At 52.5% G+C, this 23,055-nt stretch overlaps 1 protein-coding gene across 1 annotated transcript in view; it reads right to left on the reverse strand.

Moving 5' to 3' along the window:
• Nucleotides 1–19,565: 19,565 nt before the first annotated feature.
• Slc7a5 (solute carrier family 7 member 5) overlaps nt 19,566–23,055 on the reverse strand; it is a 28,068-nt gene continuing 24,578 nt past the window's right edge. The window contains exons 8-10 of the mRNA XM_028880823.2: nt 22,583–22,732; nt 21,174–21,351; nt 19,566–20,324 (exon numbers count right to left, since the gene is read on the reverse strand). Of these exons, the coding sequence (XP_028736656.1) occupies nt 20,269–20,324; nt 21,174–21,351; nt 22,583–22,732 (384 nt within the window). The 3' untranslated portion in view covers nt 19,566–20,268. The remainder of the gene's footprint in view (nt 20,325–21,173; nt 21,352–22,582; nt 22,733–23,055) is intronic.

Below are 23,055 nucleotides of genomic sequence, written 5' to 3' on the forward strand. Positions count from 1 at the left end.
GACAAGGTTTCTCTCTGTAACAATCCTGCCTGTCCTGGAACTCACAGTGTAGACCAGGCTAGCCTTGAACTCACAGAGATCTGCCTGCCTCTGCCTCCAGAATGCTGTAATTAAAGAGTGCCACCATTGCCCAGCTGGGACCAGGATCTTACGCCATTTGTCACCAGGGCTGCCGCAGATCACAAACAGTGACTTAAAAGTACCATTAAAAAGAGCTGCAGCGGGGGCAGGAGGGGGAAGAGAACAAGGGAATCCGTGGCTGATGTGTAGAACTGAATTGTATTGTAAAATAAAATAAATAAATAAATAAATTTAAATAAGAAAAAAAAAAAAAAAAAGAGCCGCAGCACCTAAGGTCATGATAACACTCCCAAACTCAGCACCTCCTGGATCCCAGAAGGAGCCTGTGCCCAGGACCTTCTAGGCACAAAGGGCTTATCAGGTGTGGCTCAGTTCAAGATTTTGAAAGGGACGATTATCTTGGATTATCAGAAGAGACAGGTAGGCAGGCAGAGAGAAATCATGGCCTGTTTTGCTTGAAGACGGAAGACTGGGCTGCAAGGCCAAGAACAGCAGGTGTGTTCTTCCTGGCGCCTCTGGGAGCTGCCTGCCCTGCCCACACCTTCTCTTGGCCCACTGAGACCTGGTGTGGAAGTCTGGCTTTCAGGGCTGTAGCAGAATCACTCCCCTGTGTGTTTTAAGACACTGTGACAAAGGGCATGAACACAGGGAGTGGGAAGCCGTTGTTGGGGTTCAAATGAGCAGGCTAGGTAGGCAGGAGAGCCACGGGAGCACCCAAGCGATCAAGGAATACTGACGTGTTCTATCTCACTGAGAGTCACACAGCGCTTGGAAACTGCGGCTGCTCTCAGCAGATGGCGGAGCCGGGCCAAGAGGGAACAGAATCTCACCTCCTCCATGAACCAGAAGTAACAGTGGGGAGAACAATTCTATGCAAGAGTGGGAGGTGATGGCAGGCTTGGCCTGAGCTGGGGGGCATGGCGGCTCTCTTCCTCTGTTCTACCTCCCATGTGACCCTCCCTGGTCTGCCGCTCTGTGCTCTAACTGCTCTAGGGTCTATCTGTTCTGATAAATCACTGATTAAAATTTGGGACTGAAGAGATGGTTCAGTGGATAAGAGCACTGGCTGCTCTTCCACAGGACTCAGGTTTGATTCCCAGCACCCACATGGTGGCTCACAACCCTCTGTAACTCCAGTGCCAGGGGATCCAATTCCCTTTTCCAGCCTCTGTGGGCACTAGGCACACATATGCTACACAGGCATACAGGCAGGCAAAGCACCTATGGACAGAAGGAAGAGGATGAGGAAGAGGAGGAGAGGAAGGAGGGGGAGGAGGAGGGGAAGGAGGAAGGAAAGGAAGGGGAGGAGGAGGGAAAGGAGGAGGGAGAAGGTGGGAAGGAGGAGGAGGAAGAGGAGGAGGAGACAGAGAAGGAGACAGAGGAGGAGGAGGAAAAAGAAGAGCAACAACAATAACTATTACTACTACTTTTGGGTCCCAAAGTCATACACTTTCCGGAGACCCCAACTGTATAACAAGACAGAGACAGGTGGCAAGGAGGGCAGGGCCCAGGGCCACAGGACCCATGACAACAGCTTGTGAGACATACTCACCTGCCATAGGACCCACCAGTCCAACTGTGGTCAGTGGTTTTCCCATAATGGCAAAGGACTGTCATCACCCCCAGTGAACCACACAGCTACCACTTCCAGCCTCCTCCATGACAACTATGATTGCCAGGCACATCTGTCTCCATCTTTGAGGATTTGCCTATCTGTGACATTTCATGTCAGTGGCTCATGTGATACGGTCCCATGTGTCTGGCTGCTGTCCTCAAATGTCATGATTTCCAGGTTTCTCTACATTGTAGGGTGTGGCAGTGCTTCATGGCTGCATAATATTCCACCTTGTGGATGGACCACTGGTCTAGTTCTGCTCCTGTTGCTGTAATAAGACACCTCGACAAAAGCAACTTTAAGAAAATATTCATTAGTTTCGGGGTGTGATGGCACACACCTTTAATCCCAGCACGCATGAGGTACAGGCAGGTGGATCTCTGTGAGTTAGAGGCTAGTCTGGTCTACAAAGTGATTTCCAGGACAGCCAAGGCTGTTACACTGAGAAACATTGTCTCTGTAGAAAAGGAAGTGTTCATTTTGCTACAATTCCAGGCATCATCCATCACTGTGGAAAAGTCAAGACAGGACTCGAGCAGCTGGTCACATCCACAGTCAAGAGCAGTGAGAGAATGAATACATACCTGCCTGTGCTCAGTCCCCACTCTATAGTCCAGGACCACAAACGTGGGGAATGGTGCCACCCACAGTGGACTAGGTTTTCTCACATCCATTAGCAATCAAGACAATCCCTCATTGAAACTCTCCCCAAATGATTCTAGATTGTGTTAAATTAACAATGAAAAACTTTCTGTTGTTTGTTTTTTCAAGACAGGTTTTCTCTGTATAGACCTGGCTGTCCCTGGTGTCCTGGAACTGGATTTGTAGACCAGGCTGACCTTGAACTCAGAAATCTGCCTCCTAAGTGCTGGAATTAAAGGCATTTGCCACTATACCCAGCAACAAATAAAAAAAACTTAATCATCACAACCATATTTGTTTATGTCCCCAAATGTGGATGGACATTTGAAATAGAAATAAGAATAAATGGACCACTTTATAACCTTATTACCAGCAAGAAAATGTTAGAGCAACATGCTAAGAAAAAAAAAATGCTAACCGTGAATTCTGTACTCAGGGGATGAAGGCAATAATGTGTTTTTTGACAAACGGAAATAAGAAAATTTATGTCAAATGAGAGAACTTAGAATTCCACCAGGAATCTCATGCTGGGAAAAGAGAGGGGCTAAAGCCTGGGCCAGCCAGAAGGGACACTTTTCTTCAGGAAAGAGACTTGCAACTTTCAGATCACCTTGCAGGACAGCAGAGCTGAGACTAACGGGTCGGTGATGGACAGGACCACACCTGGACCAGGACTACTTAGCTGTGTACACTCTTCATTTAAACCTAAATCTCCTGTCAGGAACCCGAAGACAGACTTATGGGGGCATCACTGGACCTCTTGGTCTCTCTTACCAAGGTGCCACACTGAATGACTCTCTCTTTTTTCCCATTTTTCACCACTAATGTGGCTCTTTTAATTGTATTTTCAAGGACAAGGGCTGAGTCTGCGTTAGTCAGGCTGGCAAGGACACAACTTCAGAGATCCTACCTCGAGTAACACTGTAACTGTTCTCCAGGGCACTCATTCCCCTAAGCCCATTTGGTAACACTGGCTGAAGTGTTTCCCAGTGGAGCACATGACAGAGTCCTGAGTCCATTGTGAGAGGGCACTGGGAGAGGGATGGGCGTGAAGTCTCCCCAGCCCATGGTTCCAGCCCTCCCTGCCCAGGCTTGTGACTGAAAAAGCTTCGAGGTGGCAGGAACCGGAACCCAGGCTACCCCAGGGCACAGCTGCCCTTTAAATAATCTAAGCTGTTACTTTTGAGGCTGATCCGTTCCAACAGGCTTCCCCTGGGGCACACATTATTAAAGGGTGCTGCTCCACAGGAGGCGTGGCTTTTGGGCACCTTCTCCGTGGAAAGACATAGATACCCCATCTTAGGGCTAAATGGGGCCCAGGCCTGATGTATAGGAGCAGAGGCTGGTGCCAGGTGTACAAACGGTGCAGTCGCATGGGGCAGACCTGCCTAAAGGCCTCACTGCTAGGGGGCGGGGGAGGGGGAGGGCATTTCAGGAGCAAGTTTTCCCTTGTGTCTCCTCCCTGTCCCCTGCCTTCCATCAGCTCACTGGACTATGGAAGGGCCCTCTCTGGAGAAAGGGTGATGCTCTGACAGAGGCAGGCCCATACTAGAAGAGCAGGGAGGGGAGGAGAAGGGAGGGAGCCCTGGCAGCTCTCAGAGTTGAGCTTCTCAACCCTGGGCACAGGCTGCACTCACGGCTTATCTGAGCCTTGGCCCCAGCCAGCTTTTGATGTTCAAAGCCAGGCATTAACACACGCTGACCTGAACAGAGTACTGTCTCCAGCCTTTCCAGTTTGCGCCTGCTCCTCCTGGAGGCCACTTGTTATCCAGCCCTGCCTTACCCTTACCCAAAGAGATAGTCTTCTTCTGCCTTGTGTATGCCATCTGTGGTTTCTCTGGCCTGGTGGTGGCTCTGCCTGGGTTTGCCTGAGGACTCTTGGCCACAGACCCCTCTGTCCCCCTTGCAGGAGATGATGACCTTGTATGTGATGTACCTGGCTCCTGCTCTTTCAAGGTCTGTCTCATGCTGCTTTCCCAGGATGTCCTCACGCCCATGGATGCTCCTTGAACCCAGCACCAGCGGCAGGAGAGGGTGGGCCTTGGACACAGTACAAAGACACACACAGGCCATGTGCTCTATTAGCTCCCAGGTTCATGAATGGAATGGAAGTGAGCGTGCCTTTCCCTCTGGGCTCCATGCAGTGTGTTCCCGCTACTGTGCCTGAGGGGCACCTGTGTGGCTGGAAATGCCAGGTGTGAGATGCTGGCTGTTGTCTGAGCTGCCCTGACAAGACCGCCCTCATCTGGTGCCAGACAGCAGTTCTCTCTGAGCTGTGTGTGACTAGAGGCTCTGCTCCTAGGGAGGGCAGAGGAGGCGAGAGGTCCATGAGATACCTGCTCGGCATCAGCCTCATCGTAATCCTCATGGAAGAGTGGGAGCCAAAGGTGGCTATTTGCATCTTGACAGGAGGTCACCGAGATGCCTAAGACTGGTCACCTACAACAGTCAGATGCATATCAGTGCTCCAGCGGGCACAGCAAAGATCCCACCTGTGCCAGCCATTAAGCATCGATGCTGGCTGTGCCTCCCGAGTGCTGGGAATAAAAGGGCTAAAGAGGCTCAGTGATTAGAAAACAAGAGAGGAAGAGAGAGATGGAGCATCAATCAGAAAACACACCAAGCAGAATGTCAGGGCCTGCTGCCCCAGGGCACTGTCCATGACCTGGGCCTGGTACTGGGTGCGGCGTGTTGGCCCTGGGTGAACAGGGAAGGTGCTAGATGTTGACATGCTGCCCCGGCACCTAGCCAAGAAACACATCTGCAACCTTTCGCCTGTTCTCAGAACCAGAGTTCATTGGACGAGCTCTGTGGCCGTGGGGGAGAAGCAGCATCCAGGGCCCTCAAGGCTTCAGTTGCAGCGCAGATGCCTTGGACACCTGGCCTTTCCGTCCACAGAGGCACTTCGCAGAACTTCCTGCTCTTGGGAGATGATTGCTATGCTGTCCACTGCTGGCCTGGTTCATGTGCCCTGCCTGGAGCCGAGTTCTGGCTGCGCTGCAAAGTCACCAGCCAGAAGGGAAGGAAAGCCGAGACTGGGCCAGGGCAAAGGCTTGTCTCAGTCAGGCTGGACTCCAGCACAACTCGGCAGAATTCTAGGCTCCTTCAGTGCTGCCCAGAGTGCTTAGGACACCTGCTCAGGCCACAGGCTGGCTACAAATGCCACATGGTTGCTTGAATCAGAGTATGATGGTGTCTCCCCCATTCTCATTGGACCATCACATGTGACATTATTTAGAAATAAGATCATTGGCCAGGTCATGGTGGTGCCTTAATCCCAGCACTGGGGAGGCAGAGGCAGGTAGACGTCTATAAATTCAAGGGCAGCCTGGTCTACATAATGAGTTCCAAGCCAGCCAAGACTACATCGTGAGACTCAGTCTCAAAAAACAAAAACAAAACGAAACAGGTTCCACCTAGAAGTCCAGGCTACTCAGCCTCAGGGCACTGGCACTTTGCATGGGCTGGGCTGGCTCTTCGGTGCCCTCTAGCCCACACCTTTGCATGGCCTGGCCCACAGCTCCCTCTAGTCTCTCTCACGTACCCAAGGGAGCTGTGGGTGGACTCCTATTCCATTGCTACTTGGGGACCAGAATTCTGAGCATGCAATGGCTCTCAGAGCCTGGGACTGCTAAGAAGCATGTCCTCCATCCTTTTATCCTTCGAGGGGTAAACCAGAACTTTCTCAAGACTGTAAAGTAGTGAAACCAGGACTCAAAGCCCACACATTTCACACACACACACACACACACACACACACACACACACACACGCACACGCACACGCACACGCACACGCACACGCACCAGCAGCCTCTCGGCTCTGTCTCAGTCCACATAGGAGATTTAGCCATTGGGTCCTTGGGCTTCTGACCTGCTTCAGGAACAATGAAGGGTGGGCGTATCTCTTAGACAGCACCTGCTGAGCCTACAGGTACCTTTAGGTCAGGGTAACCCAGGGGATGGATCCAGGAGTGCTGTCATGCAGGGGACAGTCAGAGCTCAGACAGGCTTCAGGGCTCTGGAGGCAGCAGCAGACACCCAAGGCAATGGGCATTGGTTCTATGACTAGGGCTGCTGTGCCAAAGGCAATGATTTCCCAGAACCCAGCCATAGCTGCTGGGATTAGCGTCCCCGTGGCTGCCGTGATTAAGCGTCAGTGGGTGTTGTCCTTTCATAGTCCTCGGAGCAGAAGGCTGGCATCCAAATATGGCTGGGTCCTGCAGGCTCCAGGCATTCCATAGTTGGTGGCTACATCAGTTTAGGCTCGGCCTCCCTCTCTACTTAATCTGTACGTGTGTCAAGATTTGCTTACTCTAATAAGGACACCAGCCACTGAGTCTGGTGGCTCAGACCTGTCATCCTAGCTTCTCCGGAGGATTGTAAGTTCAAGACCATCCTGGACTATAAAGTGAGTTCTAGGGCACCCAGGGCAACATAGTGAGACCCTGTCTAGAAATAAAAAGTAAAAAAAAGAGGGCTGGAAGTGCAGTGGTTAGTGTTTGCCTAGCACTCACAAGGCCCAGGGTTCGATCCCTAGTGTTGCTGAGTTGTTGGACTTAGAGGCCCTCATTGATCAGTATGAGATCATTGTAACTAATCATATCTTCAGACTGTTTCCAAGTCAGGTCACACTCACAGGCACCAGGCTTAGGACCGAAGCCTGTCTTCTGGAGGCACATTCTTCTGAGAGAAGGCCTTTCTTACTATGTAGCTCTGGCTAGCCCATAACCTGCTATGTAGACGAGGTTGGCCTGCAACTCACTGAGCCCCTCCTGCTTCTGCCTGCAGAGTACTGGGGTTAAACCATGCCTAGCCTGGGGGCACATTAACCTGCAGCAGCTATGGGAAAGCACAATCACTCCTGAAGCTGTGGCCGGGGCGGTGGAGTGCGGATAATATCTTAGAGTTTCCATTCCTGACCTTACCTAGAAGTCTCCAGACAGGGAAGCTGGTGGAGCAGGAACAGAGTGCAGAGCTGAGCAGAGAGGGGCCTGGATAGGCAGAGCCGAGGGCAGAGGCCCAAGGCCCAGGCATCCTCTCCCTTGGGAGCCAGCTCTCTTCCCAAGCAGCCAGACGTCTGGAGAGCATCACGGGGAAAAGCCCTCTTTCCAAGACACTCACTCCACCGAGCTGCAGCTAAAGCTTGATGTCTACATGGGATCAGGGAAGGTCCACCATAGTCCCAGTGAGCACCAGACACCATCAGGACAAGCATCTCTCCCTTCTGGGCTAAGCACCGTCACCTCGCAAGGTCAAGGTCTAGGCTGACCCATCAGCAGGTGTTGGGAACCACAAGAGCTGCCATCAGAAGGAGCCACTGTTCAGGCCCCACAGACTCTGGTTTCCTGCCCCCCTCCCCCAATTAGCCCCCCTCCCCCAATAAGCCCAAGTACCATGAAAATAGCCAGGTTGTGTTTCTTCCTCCTATTCTGGGGATTGAACTCAGGGTCTTGTGTACACTAGGCAAGGGCTACCACTGAGTCGTACATCTCCCTGGCTTTATTTTCTAATCTTATGAAACAGGATCTCACTAAGTTGCCTAGGCTGGCAACTGCTAACTCAGTAGTTGGGATTACAGATGTGAGCCACCACTTCCAACTGAGAGGTACCAGAACTAACAAAGACTCGCACATCACACACTGGCAGAGCTGAGTGTCACACACTGGCAGAGCTGAGTGATGGCATAGTGGCCAGCACTTGCCCAGAGTATTCAAAGCCTGGGTTTCATCTCCAGCAACACACACACACACACACACACACACACACACACACACACACACCCCACACTCCTAATCAAATGAAGTTAGAAGTTAGGAGGGGGACCACCTCCTGGACCAGTGCCCACGGCAGGCCTCATCACAGGATGTGAAGACCACAGCATATTCATAAGCTGCTTGCACAAGGACAATAGTCCAGCCAAGTCTGTTAATATCACCGTCTCATGGAACAGCCCCTGGAAGCAAAGTCTTTGTTTGCAAACAGATTACATGGGCCTCTTCTCTTTGTCTTTAGGCATCTCCCCTCAGCCTAGCCCCTGCAACACACACACACACATCCGGGTGCTGATCTGCCTTTTCAGGGTCAGCCTAGCATGTTGGGGAGGTGCCCAGGGTCCCTGCAGAACCAAGGCCAGTCTGTCCTGCAGGCCTCTCACAGCTGCACATCTCATGAAGTTGAGCCCAGGGGAGACAAGAGGCACCGGGGTGCAAGATGGAAGGAGCTAAGAGCTAGTCCTACAGGTACGATGGAATCTTCCAGAGGCTCCGGGCCAGCTACCCGGGAATAGTTTCTACAGAAGCAGAAACAAGAGTGATCCTGACACAACAGGGGGAAGACAAGAACCAACTCCCAAGAGTTTGTCCTCTGACCTCCACATGTACATTGTGGCCTTGGGGCACAGGCACACACACACACACACACACACACGTGCACACAAAAACTTTTAGAAATTAAAAATGAAGGGTGGTGCTGACTTTGTGGTGCCAATCGTGTATTATACAACGTCAGGAATAAATGAGAGGTGGCTCAGTGCTTACTGCTCTTCCAGAGGGTCAATTCCGAGCACCCACATGGCATTTTACAATCATCTGTAACTCCAGTTCCAGAGGACCCAACTCCCTCTTCTGGCCTCTGCACAGAGCAGGCCCACATTACATATGTGCAGGTTAAACATTCCTATACACAACATACAAATAAGCAATTAAAGAAATAAAATAAGTGAGCCTTTACACCTCTCTCTCTCTCTCTCTCTCTCTCTCTCTCTCTCTCTCTCTCTCTCTCTCTCTCTCTCTCTCTCTCTCTCTCGTATTATGGGTAGCACCCATGCTAAGCCCCACCCCTCTGAGCCCCACCCCCCTAGCCACCTCCTAAGGTTGCTCCTCAGGTACAAGAGCCTCACCTAACGGGACCCTGTCCTTTCACCCCCATCAACACACAGTGAAAGGAAAATAGAGGTCCAGGTGTCAGAACCAAGGGGAAAAGTTGGGGTTGGGGGTTAAGAAGGGTGAAGTGGGCAAGACTGGTGCTGGACCAAGGGCACCAGTGGAGGGGGTGTTAATAGGAGCTGTAACTTGCATGTCATCCATCTTAGTCTTCCAGACATTCTTATTGTTTGGGCCCTTCTAGAATGTTCTGTGGAAACCCCATAGATGCTCACTAATGTACATAAGTGGTCTCCATCACTCATCTTCTCTCTCAGGGGAAGGATCTTGGACCTGCCCATGCAGATGGCACTCCAAAAGGTTATTTTTCAAGAGTTCCCAAGAGCAAGATGGAGCCAGGGTGCTCCTGTCTCTGCTAGGGGCACAAATGACCCATCACCATGGGTTGAGCAAGGTCCCTAAGACACAGACAGTTACCATGAAGGCTCAGACCTAGAGTGGACACCTGGACACCGGTGTGCAGGACTGAGCATCATTTCCATATGAATCCAAAAGGATCCGGCTGGCAAAGTCAAGATGTCGTCAGTTGTAGTGACGCATATCTGTATTGCCAGCCCTCAGGTAAGGGGGCTCTGGTGAGCCAGGAGGATTGCAAGTTTGAGGCTAGCCTGTACTACATAGTGAGTTCCAGGCTAGCCTGGGCTACATGATGAGTTTAAGGTCGTGAGACCCTGTCTCAAAAACAGAAAAACAAAACCAAGAAAACCTACAAAACCTCCAAACCCCAAACTAACCAAACAGAAAAAGAGTATTGGTGGTTGCTACCCAGCCTGATGACCTGAGTTTGAGCCCTGGAACCCACATGGCGAGGAAGAGAAGCTGCAAGCTGGGAGAACCCAGCTCATGACAAAGCCATGCAATATGCCCCAGGACCAGGAGCCTGGGGCACCCAGGAGAGACTGCAATGGCAGCTGGGGACAGGCATATCCTTCTGGCCCTCACGCTCTAGGCTCTGACTTGGCAAGGTCGTCTTTCTCAGGCTGCTGCCAGAACGGTAGTGGCGGCTTCACGCTGAGCCCAGCTGTGTCTTGGGAAGGAAACTGTCTTCCAGGAGCCTGGGTAACTAAGAGTTTTTCCCCAGAGGCTTCCAGGAAATGTTCCCACAGGTCTCTCTTCCCCAAAGTAAGCTCCAGGCAGTATATGGTAGGCCAGGGAAGGATCCCCCCTCCCCAAACTGTCAGTCATCAGTGTAGGCAAGGGGTTCCAGGAAAAGCACCTGGGATCCAGAGGACACGTGGCCACCTTAGCAGTCAAGGACAGATGAGGTGTGCAGGGGAGGAGGGACCAGGGTCAGGAGGAGTCCCGTGCCTCGTCTCCATCTTGCCCCTCCCCCACCTTGCACAGCCAGGCCTCTGACTACACCCATTTACAGGAGAGGTTTGTAGAACTTGACGTTCATGGTGGGGATCCTCTGGAATAGTTCCCACTATAGTCTCCAGGAATCCCTCCAACATGTTCTTACTGGTGCCCAGAGGTGGGCAGTGTGGGCAGGTGACTCTTAAGTGTCACGGTGAACTAAGGAGGTGGAAAGCCAGACCCCTGGGCTCTGCAGTCAGGGAGGAGAGCGCTTACTGGGAATAGAAAAGAGAGAGCTTAGGGAGGCGTGCCTATGCAAAACTCCTGAGGTATGTGTGTCCGGGCATGGAGTGTGGGGGGAGGGGAGACGGTGGCTCAACATGGGTTGGAAAAGTGGGCAGAGGAGTTATGCAAAGGCCCAGAACACCCAGAGATGGGATCTTAATCACTAAAGCAATAGATGTTCCATTAAGTCCTGGCACCTCTGCGAATTACCCAAGTCCTGGGTAGAAATGGTGAATGCCCAGGCTCAGGACAACCTTTCAACACATACATTTCTTTTCTCTGAGGATGACAGCAGTTAGCTCTCTCTGGCTTCCAGCTGCAGGCACCTCTGGGACTCTCATCTCTCACCCTTCTGGCCCTGACTGCCTGTACCTGCTGGTTGTTCTGGGTGTGCCAGTCCAGAAAACCAAAATCCTACCTTCCTCCACTTACCTCCACAGTCCTGGAAACCCTGACAGCCACATCCTGGGAACCACAGGCCCCAGCCACCACTACCCCCTCCTGTGAGCCATGTTATCTTCCCGTGTCTCTGGTTAGAAGCTCATGGGATGATCTGTGCAGCCAGCTCTTCCCCTCAGCTTACTGAAAGGCTTGAGGTCTCTGCTCCACTACCACGTGGGAGATGCCCTTTCTCAATGACGTCTGCCCTGCCTTAAACAGAGCTTGTCCAACCCCAGGACTTAAGCTCTTTGCATGGTCCTAGGTGGGCTCCAGATCTCTGCTACCACAAGGGCCTTCTGCAAAGCCCTGCAGCCATCTGGAGCCTTTTAGTTTGGGCCCTCTGCAGATATACCTACTCGGGTTTCCAAGGGATTCCAGGCTGGGTGCAGTGTCTTATGCATAAAAGCACAGCGCTGACAGGCTGAGGTAGGACAAGCTCTAGGAATCTGAAGCCTCAGTGATGGAGTGTGAGTGAATTGCAGGTTAGCCTGAGCTAGACTGAAACCTTGCCTCAGCCTTCACCCACCAAATCATGATTCATTAAAACTGCAGGACCATCCTCTGACAACTAGGACAAACCTAACCAGAATGCGCATCCCACCTAACTAGAGTGCACATCCCACTTCGCAATTGCATAACTCAGTTGAGTACATCAAACAGGTTCTCACTCTCCCTCAGTCTCTTTGGGCCTCAGTTTCCCCATCTGTAAAAACTGAAAGCCTGGGCCATCTCTGACTCTGACTCAGGAAGTCTAATGTTATGTCCACTCCTCACTCTGTCTTGCTCACAGGTTGATCCTGGTGAACTGGAAACCACAGAGCGGAGTCCACTGAAGCTTGTCACCCACTGTGAGGACAGCAGGGGGCATCTGGAGCCTGCTGGTGTGAAGCAGGAATGGGGCCTGGCTGTCTGCTTCCCATGAGAGGCCCCATCAGGAAGGAAGGAGGCTGAGATCAGTGAATCTGGGCTCAGTGAATTAGGGAATTTGGGCTTGCTGGCTCTCAGAGGCATCTGTTTGGGGGGCTTGTATTGGAGGTTCCATCTCTGCAAAAGCAGGGCAGCAGAGCAACTCCAATGGAAGAGGCACCCAACATTCTGCCCCAGCTTCCTGCCAGCCCAGGACCTGAAGGACAAGACCCATTCTCCTGGGGCAGTGGGACAGTCCACTGTGCCTCTTCTAATGATCCAAGGTCAAAATCAGACACCTGGGTGAGAAAAGGTTCCTGGAGTTTCAGGACAAATGGAGAAAGCACCATGTACTTACTTGGACAAAGGCAGCAGGTAGGTAGGCAGGCAGACAGACAGACACACACGGAGAAAAGCTATGCAGTGATATGCATGACCCCCACACACAGTGCAGAGTCTTTACCCAAGTGCTCCTCCAAGCCCCCACCCAGCCCCCACCCAGCCCCTGATCCACATCAACGTCCCTGGAGCCAACAAACTTCTCCAAGCTCCTTTAAAACCTGCTGTTTTGGAGAACAAGTGAAATAGCGCTGTGATTCAAGTTTCAAGGGGGTGCTGCTGGTGCAGACCTGTCATTCCTGTTACTCATGGCAGAGGCAGGTTATAAATTCCAAGCCTGCCTGGCCAACAGAGTTAATTCAAGTCCAGTCTGGGCAGTTTAGTGAGGCTGTCTCCAAAGAAAAAGAAAAAAATCAAAGAGAAAGAGGATCTTCCCGCCCAGACCGTGGGATTCAAGTTCCCTTCCGGCAAGGCCTAATTTTGGCACGATCCTCCACAGATATTTCAGACATAGCAAGAAAACACACTCCCACACTGAAACCCCCTCCACCAAAACAGCAAGAGTTTACGGGTCAGAGGGAAGGTCACACTGATTTTAAAGTTTGCAGACAACCCCCACACATACAACCCGCCCCCACGGACAGCACAAAGCAGCTTGTCATTTCTAGATACACACGGTACCGGTACCGACTGAGCATCTCTGTACTTGCTCCTTGGTTAGTGTAAGGACACTTTGTGACCTCTGTATCTATGGCTGAGTCATCTTCCAATATGCAAGAGCCACAGGATCCTTGGCCAGGTTTTACTGAGGATGGCAGGAGACCGGGAATCATTTCTGTCTCCTGCTTCTTCCAGAGAGTGAGCCCATCCAGCAAGGGTCTCTGGACACTGGATGGACACTGCGGGCTGGGAGTTTCTCAGAGGAGTGTCTTTCCCCATCTGAGCAGCAAACCTGCTGCTTTTGGCTCACCGTGACCTCAGGGCTTATCTACATACAGCAACAGTGAGAAAGGTAGCCAAGGCCACCTGCAGCCTCTATCAGACATCCTGAGGGAGTGTTGGGCAGTCATGGAGAGGTGACAAGTGGCCTGAGTGAAGGGGCGTGTGCCTGGGTGCAGCCTAACCCAAGTCCCGTCTTCAATTCCAGTACTCAGTTTTGTAGAAGCCCTTCCCGACGACTTAGATCCCCGCTCACTGAACCACACGGCGGGGGAAGGGCCCCACTCTGTGGCTTCCTCGGCTCTGCTTGCAGTAGTTATTTGGAATGAGGCTCTCTGCCCAACTCCAGATTTGTTTGACTGTTGCTTCTCTGCGGGTTTGAGCCCACCTCTAGGAACAGGGGCAAGCGCAGAAATAAAACAGCCAGTCCAATGATAGAGGCCAGACTCAGTGCTTCTGAGTCCTTCTAGAGAGAGCCTTTAAGGATCAAATGTCCTTGTCCCAGAAGGCTTGGAGAGGTGTCACAGCAGTAAGGGTAGGTATGAGGGGAGTGATATCAAGGTTGCCCAGAGGCTCAAAGCACAGCCTCAAAGTGTCCGGTTTCGTGAAGCAAGCAAGGCTAACTTTTCTTTTCTTTTTTTTTTTTTTTTTTGTGAAGAGGACTTCAGGAGAGGAGTCCCAAGCCAAGCTGTGTCCTGATCCAGATTTGCCCAAGGCCCCACCCAGTCCTTAGGATTAAGGGATCCACTGTGAAGTTGGTAGGATTAACTGATACCTCTTGCAGAGGACAGAGTGGCATCCAACAACCCAGGTTCCTTGTCAAAAAGTGTAGAGGGTGGGGCAGGGAGTTGGGGCCACACCCTAGCCTTGGCTCAGACTCTTGTCAGAAGCTACAAGAACCATCTAGAGATGATGCCTACAGAGGCCCTGAAGATGGCAAGGAAGGAGAGTCTCTGGAACCTTCCATCATTCCCTTTGACCCAGTCAAGGTTTGATCTCCCAAGAAACAGGCAGAGACTAGATCTGAGAAGGGATGCTCGCTGGGGGAGGGCGGGCACCGAGGTGTGTGCTTTATGAGGCCGACTTTAATGATGTAGTTGAGTTCCTACATGCAGAATTTACTGCGTTTGGCTACAGGAAAGGTCTTATTAGAACTGGACCCCAGAAGTGAACAGGGCAGTGTTTGGCATGGCTGTGCATACATAAGAGATAGGCATCTAGAAGTTCTGGCAGAAGATGAGGTCTTAAAGCTTAAGAACGCCTGAAGGAGGGATGTGCCTCTTTTCCTGGAGGCACGCACAGATAGCTATCTCGGGCTTGAGGAGCAATGTGGGAAATAAGGCCAAGAGCCAGCTTCATCTGGCTGCTGCAAGGCTGGCACTTTCTCAGGTGAGATCCACAGGGTCAGGCCTCAGGGTGGAGGGTCCAGGGGGTGGTGTCCGGCAGAGATTCTAGTAGAAGAGCTGGGGGGGTGGTTCCTCACTACCACCCAGCTGCAGAAACCTTTGGCTCACACTTCGACTAAGCTGTAGGAAGAACAGCCAACATTCCACCCTCTAGTGCTGGGGGGGGGAGGGGGGAACCTGGTGCCTGAGGCATGTGTCTCTCCTTCCCTCCTCCTCCTGATGCCCTCTGACAAGAGGCTTAGTGCTGCCCCCAACCTCCACCACGGTCAACCGTTTCTGGAGAGAGGCCAAGGACTTACAGGTCTTCAAGGGGTCAGAGATACATGCTTCAACACCCTGCCCCAAACTAGAGGATGACCAGAAGAGGCTGTGGCACACTGTGGCTTCTCCCCTCGGGTCTTAGAGGCTGTGTAAGGTTCTTGGGGTCCCCACTGGCCCAGATCTCCTGCATCTATTTTGTCCTGACAATGAATGGCTGGGCTGGGGACATACCTAGACCCTTGTTCCTACTCTCAAGATACCAACAGGATTTCTCTTATGGATGCCTCACCACCTGTGCCTCATTGGCCCTAATGAGCAACAACTGGGTTTTCTATCTAGCTGAATTTGATGGTCTCAACATAGCATTTTGACTTGAATTGGGGGGGGGGGACAGGGAGAGAGATGTATGTATGTGTGGTTTTTTAGGATGACTGCTTTCAGCTGGAGAAAACATCTGCTAGATAGTGCCCTTTGACGCTTGACCCTGTCGTTTTCCTCCAGGAAGGGAGTACCATGGCACCAGCTCCAGGGCTTTGTAGACCATCTTCCAAACTGCTTCTTCCAGCAGTCAGACCTAAGGGGGAGCCGGTGGAGTTGTGGAATCTACCCAGGGTCTGATTCCCATCCTCCACCTCATTAGTGGCCTAAGGGACAAGATGTTGGCTGATCTAACTGGTTTTCTTTCTTTTCTGAGGGCCGGCCTGAAACAAGCGACAGAACAGGGAAGAGACTGGAGTCTGATGCAATCAAGAGCAGTATTGGCATGGTGTGTGAATGCTCAAGCAGTTTAAAAAAAAAAAAAAAGCCAGATGACCAAACCTGGCTGGGCCCATGATGTGACCCACCCAAGGTGACTGTTAACCACCTTTTGCATGGTTAAAATGGCGTCTTCCAATCATCAGCCTTGCAGAACTGTCTGCTCCCATAACGCACCTGCCATTATGCTATAATCCCACAGGACAGAGAAGGGGAGAATTCCCACCCATTCCTGACTTTGCGTTGCCCTATTTAACTCACCAAGGATCCTCCCCTTTAAGTCTGCCCATAAAGCAAGCTACCCAGGGTCCCTCAAGGTGCTTCTTGAGGCGCCAGCACTCAGTGCTTCTCTGCATTGGCCTTCTTTCCAGGTAGGAGCTTTGGAACTTTCTTTGGAGTGGAGGACCTGGACCCTGGGTAGAGATCTCAACATGGTCTGTCTCTGTGTCCTCCCCAGCCTTTACCCACCTGCAACAAACCTGCCAGTCTGGCTGGCCTGAAACGTCTGCTCCGGCGCCTGCCTCTCCCACTCTTAGAGTCAATTCCCTTGAGACCCTTATACCAGATGGCTGAGACGATGCTGCAGCATTACAACACCCCACCCCCTCTCCATAATCCTTCAGAAGCTCTTAATAAATCCTGATCTGTTCTCATTTCACAGTCACCTGCTTAACACTTGGGGAAAAAACCAGCTCTTCAGTCTCCAGCTGGGCAGGCCCCTCAGGGGCCCCTGCAAGATGTCTAACCCAGAGCTATCAAATTCACCTCTGGCTCTTCACCCTTTATCTTTCCCCAGGAGCTCCTTCAAGACCAGAGGCTGCATGCTATGCACAAGTCAGTGGTGCTGGGATATCTGTGGAAACAGGGAGTGCAAGGCCCACCAGGGAAGCTTCCCAAAGGCCATGTCCACTGGCCCTGCACTGTCCACTCTGGATGCCTAAGTGTACATGCCTGGTCTATTAAATGGCTTAAGATGATGCCAGTACCCAGCTCACTGTGGGCTGAGTAAGTGGCAGCCTGCAGTTGGGTTATAGCACAGCCAAGGCTCAAGTAAGACATAAGGGCTGAGTATGCTGAGGTCAAGGGTGTGGGGTTTATTTGCAGCTAACCCCGGGAAGATGATCCCCTTCTCTAGGCACACAAGGCTACCAGCTCAGTGTAGGTATCTTCAGGTGCTGGAGGGCAGTGGGCTGGCAGCATTGTGGGAGCTTGCAGGGTACCTGTCTTGGTTCAAGGGGCCACATGAGCTCACTGAATGGGGATAAGGTCACATGTATTTGATGTCAGGCCACTCGGCAGCCCTGCCATTACCCATAACTAAGCAGACTATTAAGTCCTGTATAGGCACAGTAGGCAGCATGACTTGACCGTGGGGGGAGGGGGCTGGAGCAGGCCAAGTGGGGGCCCATAAAAGGCAGGGCGTGTTTGTGCCCATAACCTTCAAAGACAGCTTAGGGAGGCTCAAAGCCTTTGAAGAGTGGTTTCTAACTTAACTCTATGACAGGAGAGGATGGTATGAGCCACTCACTTGCCTGTGGACATAGCTGCCCATAGGTCTCCTAAATGGGGGAGCGGGGAGCTGCACTGTATGGGACAGGCAGGCCAGAGACCAGGCCCACACCTCAGAGATACCAAGTTTCTAGGTAGGTACCTCTGATGTGCAGTTCCCAACCTGCACTCCGGGATGCTCTGTGCTGCTCAGAGCCAAGAATGCCTTGCTGAGGTCCCAGAAGCCCTGGGTCCTGAAGCTCTAGAGGATGCCAAATGCTCCCAGATTTATCCACACCAGCCATCAGAACCCCTCTGCTTTTCAAAGACACACTCTGTACAGTGACATCTGGAAGCTGATGGCTGGTCATGAGGACCTCAGCACCCAGCAGGTGTGACCTGGAAGATGAGACCCAGTTGAGGTTCCGGGACAGAGGTGGGGTCTGGCCTCAAGGGTCCATCTCCCACAGATGCTAGGATGCAGAGAGAAGTGGTCCTAGGTTCTGAGCCTTGAACTCTAACCTGTCCATGACAGATGAGGGGTAATGAGATGAGATGACCTGGAGTCACTACTCCCATCCCCCTCCCCTTCCAGAGATGGCACTCACAGCACAATTGGTACAAGGCTCCCTCTAGGCCAAGCCCCTCCCACCTAGGGGCCTCCAGGAATCTTCTCCCTCCTGTGACCTTAGTGTGTCCCTGGCTCCCTGGCTTCTGTCCAGCCTTGTCACCCTCAGGGGGCTGGTGAGCAGAGGAATGTAGGGCTGTGAGAAAGGGGTGGGCTGAGAGGACAAAAAGACGGTTCCCACACAGAGAATCTGGCATTGAACACAGAACAAAGAAGACCGTTAGCAATTTAGAATTCCAATAGCATTTTTTTAAAAAAAAAAAAACAAAAACCGAAAAAGTCCCATAAAACAGCAAAACCCCGCCCCACCCCCAGCCCAGTGTAACAGATTAGCCATTAATACAAGAGTAAAAGATGTTACAACCACACTACTAACTCAGGTGGACAGCAGATGGACCCAATGTGGCAGGAACACCACCTTTACACACCACTCAGATACTGACCGCTGACATAAGCCAGGCACATGTGTTCTCTGGGTCAGTGACAAGTCAGGACAAAGTACTGAACAGATGGCCGTGTGGTCAGGGACTGCTTTAAGAAAAAAAAAAAACAAACCCCAAAACCCTGCAGGTGGGAGACCCCAGGGCATCAGAGAGAGGAATGAGCAGGGCCGTCTCAGAGGGCGTAGGTCAGCACCATGAACATGGCCCAAGAGTCCCTGCCCTTTAGACCCAGGCTGGGACTGGGTCCCTGCCCTGATTTCTAAGGCAGAGACCCCAGTTCAGATCTCTGGGAGATCCTTTAGGAGGCACTCTGACCTCTCCCTCCTCATCCAATGAAAGGGGACCCCAGAAACATAGAGGGAAGTCAGGGAGGCCAGTAGTAAGGTTATCACCATGCAAGAGCTGCATAGAATAGAATCTCTCTAGTCACTGCCTTCCTTCAAGCAGGCCACGATCTGAGCAATGGTTGGGACTGGGAAGGGATTCTTAGATCCTGATGTCCCTCCAAGTAGATCAGCTGCTTGGTTAAATGTGCTGGCTGGACCTTAGCTTTCTCCCCCAGACGAGAAGGGGCAACCTGTAGGGTGGTCCCACATAGGAGGAGGGATAGCCGCAGGTAGCCGGCAGCTTCCACACTCAGGAAGCTGGAGTGATCTTGCCACACAGGTGGCAGGGAGCAGGGAGGGTGCTTGGTGCATATTCTAGACAATGGCTATCGGGGACAAGGAGGGGATGGTGGTGACTTGGCAGAGAGCTGCTGACAGTCTCAGGAACTATGGAGGTGAACAGAGGTGTGTGGGTGGGAGACCCATAGTGCTGGTCACCGTGTCCACCTTCCTGGTCCATTTCTAAGAGAGCTGGGGTAGGGGGTAGACTGCGTCTGCAAGAAGCACAGCACAGCCCCTTGAGTGAGGCAGAGCCTGCCTGGGTGCACAGGAGCACACGGCCCCGTAGTTGACAGCTGGCGGCCAGCTCTTCCCATGGGCTTCTGGCTACGGCAGCCAGCTGCTGTTAGGGTCATGGCTGCAGAGCTCTCTTTCATGTATGGTCAAGGGAAGAGGAGTCACCAGGACTTCAATGAGACCTGAGCTCTACATTTATAATGTTAAAAAAGTAACGCAGCAGGAGAGCACTCGCCTCACATGAAGGAGGCTGGGGTTCCATCTCTAGGACCCCAGAAAAACAAAACAGCCCAAGCTAGAATGTGTCATCATCCATCTGTCAGTCCAAGTCCACCGTAGAACAGGTGACATCCGAGCCTCAGTAGTTCTTTCGACCTGGTAACAGTGATGCGGTCCCCTTGAGTCACACTGTGCTACTGAACGACAGCCTTGAGAAGACAGCCTTGAGAAGAGCTGTGGCCAGCAGCTTTCACATTCACAGCTGGACTGCTCTGGCTACGTGTCTCCTGCGCCTTGCTACCCTGTCTTGTTAAAAAATAATCATCTCGGTAGTGTAAACTTGACTCAAATGCAAGCTACAACAACAAAACAAAATCCAGAGAGGTGGGGGAAAGGCCAGATGTGGCAGTCCCCAGAAAGTCAGAAAGAACAGGCCTCAGCATGCGCTAACACCGAGTGCCATGTGTGGATGGTCGCCTTCTGGGACCAAATTCGTACCAGAGTATTCTTCCACAGCCACTGTGAACACCTGACAAGTGGAGGGACAGTGGATGACGCAGAACAGTTGGTGGTGCTCACTGGAGCTGTGGAGAATGGCAGGCCTGGATGCTGCTTTTCCGAGGTGAGCTGTCTGGAAGCAGTCACAGTGCACACTCTCCCTGTCACCAGGCCTCGAAGCTAAGTCTCCTGAGGAACCACCTGCATGAGCTTCTGGCAGAGCACCGTCACAGAGACTGCAGGGAGAGAGCAGGGGTGAGCACGGGGTGGATGATGGGCAGGAGCCGGGGCTAGTTCCTACTGTCCCGGGGCTAGCTCCTACTTCCCGCTTGCTCTCACCTGCAGCCCATCAGTCACTTCTGAAATTTCCAGAGATGCCCAGGCTAGACAAATGGCTCAATAGGTGAGCTGCTTGCCTGCGCCTGGCTTTTACATGGGTCCAGGAATCTGAACTCATATCATCAGGCTGATGCTACTCCCCATTCTGGAACTTCAAAGTCCCCCAGACCACAGTGATAGCTCAGGTCCGCAAACACTATTGTCCTCTGGGAGTTTTAGGAGGGTGAAGAAGGGTCCTAACTGGAACCAGCCCTGAGCCAGGTGCCTCATACAACATTTTCAGGCTCTGTCTACTGGTCAGGCCACAATGTCCAAGTTAGTGGCCTGTAGTGGGGTTTTGCCAGTTGGCAAGGGCAGCTAGCCATGGAATGCCTATTAAGACCGGCTAGGGTGGAGCCCCATGTCTGCTGGTTACCCTCACTGCTAGCCCGGGTGGAGCCCCATGTCTGCCGGTTACCCTCACTGCTGGCCCGGGTGGAGCCCCATGTCTCCCGGTTACCCTCACTGCTGGCCCGGGTGGAGCCCCATGTCTCCGGGTTACCCTCACTGCTGGCCCGGGTGGAGCCCCATGTCTCCCGGTTACCCTCATTGCCAGCCCACTATACTAGTGACTCAAACCTAGTACCACAAAGCCCAAGACTCAGCATTACTCTCTTGGTCTGTATGGTGGGCATGGCAGGACCACCCATGTCCTACCCTGGGATTTCCCACCCTGGCTGGCATGGGCAGGGGCTGTACACACTCACAGATGGTCTGCAGGAGCCACTTGGGCTTGTTCTGCCACCAGACGCCGAAGAAGTAGACCGGCAGCCCACTGAGGATGATGGCAAAGCCAATGCCACACTCCTTGGGTGTCTTCCAGAAGGACACGGCAATGAGGAAGAGGCAGGCCAGGATGAAGAACACCGGGAGGGCCAGGTTCACCTGGGACAGGATGGAGAAACATAGGCTACCAGGTTCTCCTCCCCACATGGCCCGTGGGCACAAGTGGAAAGCTCCTACTTATTGTCCTGTGGCTGGCCTGTGACCCCGGAGCCATCACCTTCTCCTTTGGGTCTGCCCAGCCACCCCTCCCTGGACCTTGGGCCTTTGCTTTGATGAGGCTTAACTACCTCCAGCTGTTCCTCGGGCCTGCCTTGAACTGTCATGGGCCCGGAGAGAGCAGAATCCATGTCCTGTTCAGTCTCACGCTGACCTTAGTACAAGATGCTGAGCAAAGCTCATCTGGTACAGTCATAGGAGTAAGATCAGCTAGCCTGGTTTCTCTCGAGGCTTCCACAGGGCAGCAGAGGTCGGCTCTGCAGTCCCCACATCACAGACATGGAAACTCCTGGCTGCAATACCCACCCATGGCCACCTAGGGGAGGAGCAGTAGGTTGACCCTTCTGGGAAAACCCTGGCTACCCACCAACAAGCAAGGAATTCTCTGCCTTTTCAGAGAACCCTTTGTGGATATAAATGCTCACCCCGAAGCCACAGCCTACAAATAGCCAAAGCAGACAGGCTTCTGGCAGGGCAGCTCAAGTGCTGAATAACCCAGCAGGCAGAGCTGGGCTTTCCTCTGTGGGCTCTTGCCAGATTGCTGTGCTGGTTGTCCAGAATTCCATGGTCTAAATGGACTCCCAACGTGGGAAACAGTCCCATGGAACAGACTCTAACCATGTGCCCAGGGAATGAAGCCCACAGGTTATAGGTGAACTTTCCACGGATCAGCTGTGGGCAGTCTGACCTCTAACCCCACAGTCTGGATGACTGAGTAGTACAAGGGGGGATGCTTGGGGTGTCCCACTGACTGGCCACCAGGTTCCTTGTGATATTGGTGGAGACCACTGAATGAGGGCGGGAAGAAGCCCTGTGGCAGGTGTGATTGCGTCAGTCGTGTGCCCAAGGAGAACTGGCTGGGTAACAGAAACTGCTGGTCATCAGCCACCCTAACTCAGCTGTCTTGGGACCACTCTGACATCTGCTGTGACCCCAGCAGCTCAGCCTTCAATGTGCCCTTCACATGGTACTCATGGAGAGTGGGGCAGGCTCCCTAGTTTGCCATGGAGAGATGAAGGCTAGACGGCAGTGTCCGTCCAGGGCTCCTTGGATGCAGCCCCTGCTTCTGAGGATGACACCTAGGGACTCAGAAGGGACACCACCCAACACTCACCTTGATGGGACGCTCCAGCTCAGGCTTCTTGAAGCGGAGCCACATCATGCCGATGATAGCCAGGGCCACACACAGCCAGTTGAAGAAGCTGAAGAAGTTGATGATGGAGAAGATGTCATTGGAGAAGGCGTACATCAGGGTCATGACACACTGAAAGCAAAGACAGGGCCAGGTGAGCCTGGCAGGGCTGTGCTGATGTGGTAGGGTACCAGAGGACACGAGACAGGAGACCGCCAGCTCCACCAGTGTCTGGCTGAGCACAGCAGCTTGCTCTTGTTTTAGGAAGTAACTACTGTGACCCTGTGGGAGGTCTTGGGGTGCAAAGGGAGGGATGTGAGAACACAGTGAAGAAAGAACCCGTCGTCCAAGGATGAAGGACAAGAGCTCTCCAGAGTAGAAAGGCCAAAGTACCTGCACCTAGATCTTACTGTGGCCTCCTGTGCCATCAGTGACTGAACCATCCAATGGGGGAA

The sequence above is a fragment of the Peromyscus leucopus genome, chromosome 5, assembly GCF_004664715.2.
Source record: "Peromyscus leucopus breed LL Stock chromosome 5, UCI_PerLeu_2.1, whole genome shotgun sequence".
Taxonomy (NCBI): domain Eukaryota; kingdom Metazoa; phylum Chordata; class Mammalia; order Rodentia; family Cricetidae; genus Peromyscus; species Peromyscus leucopus.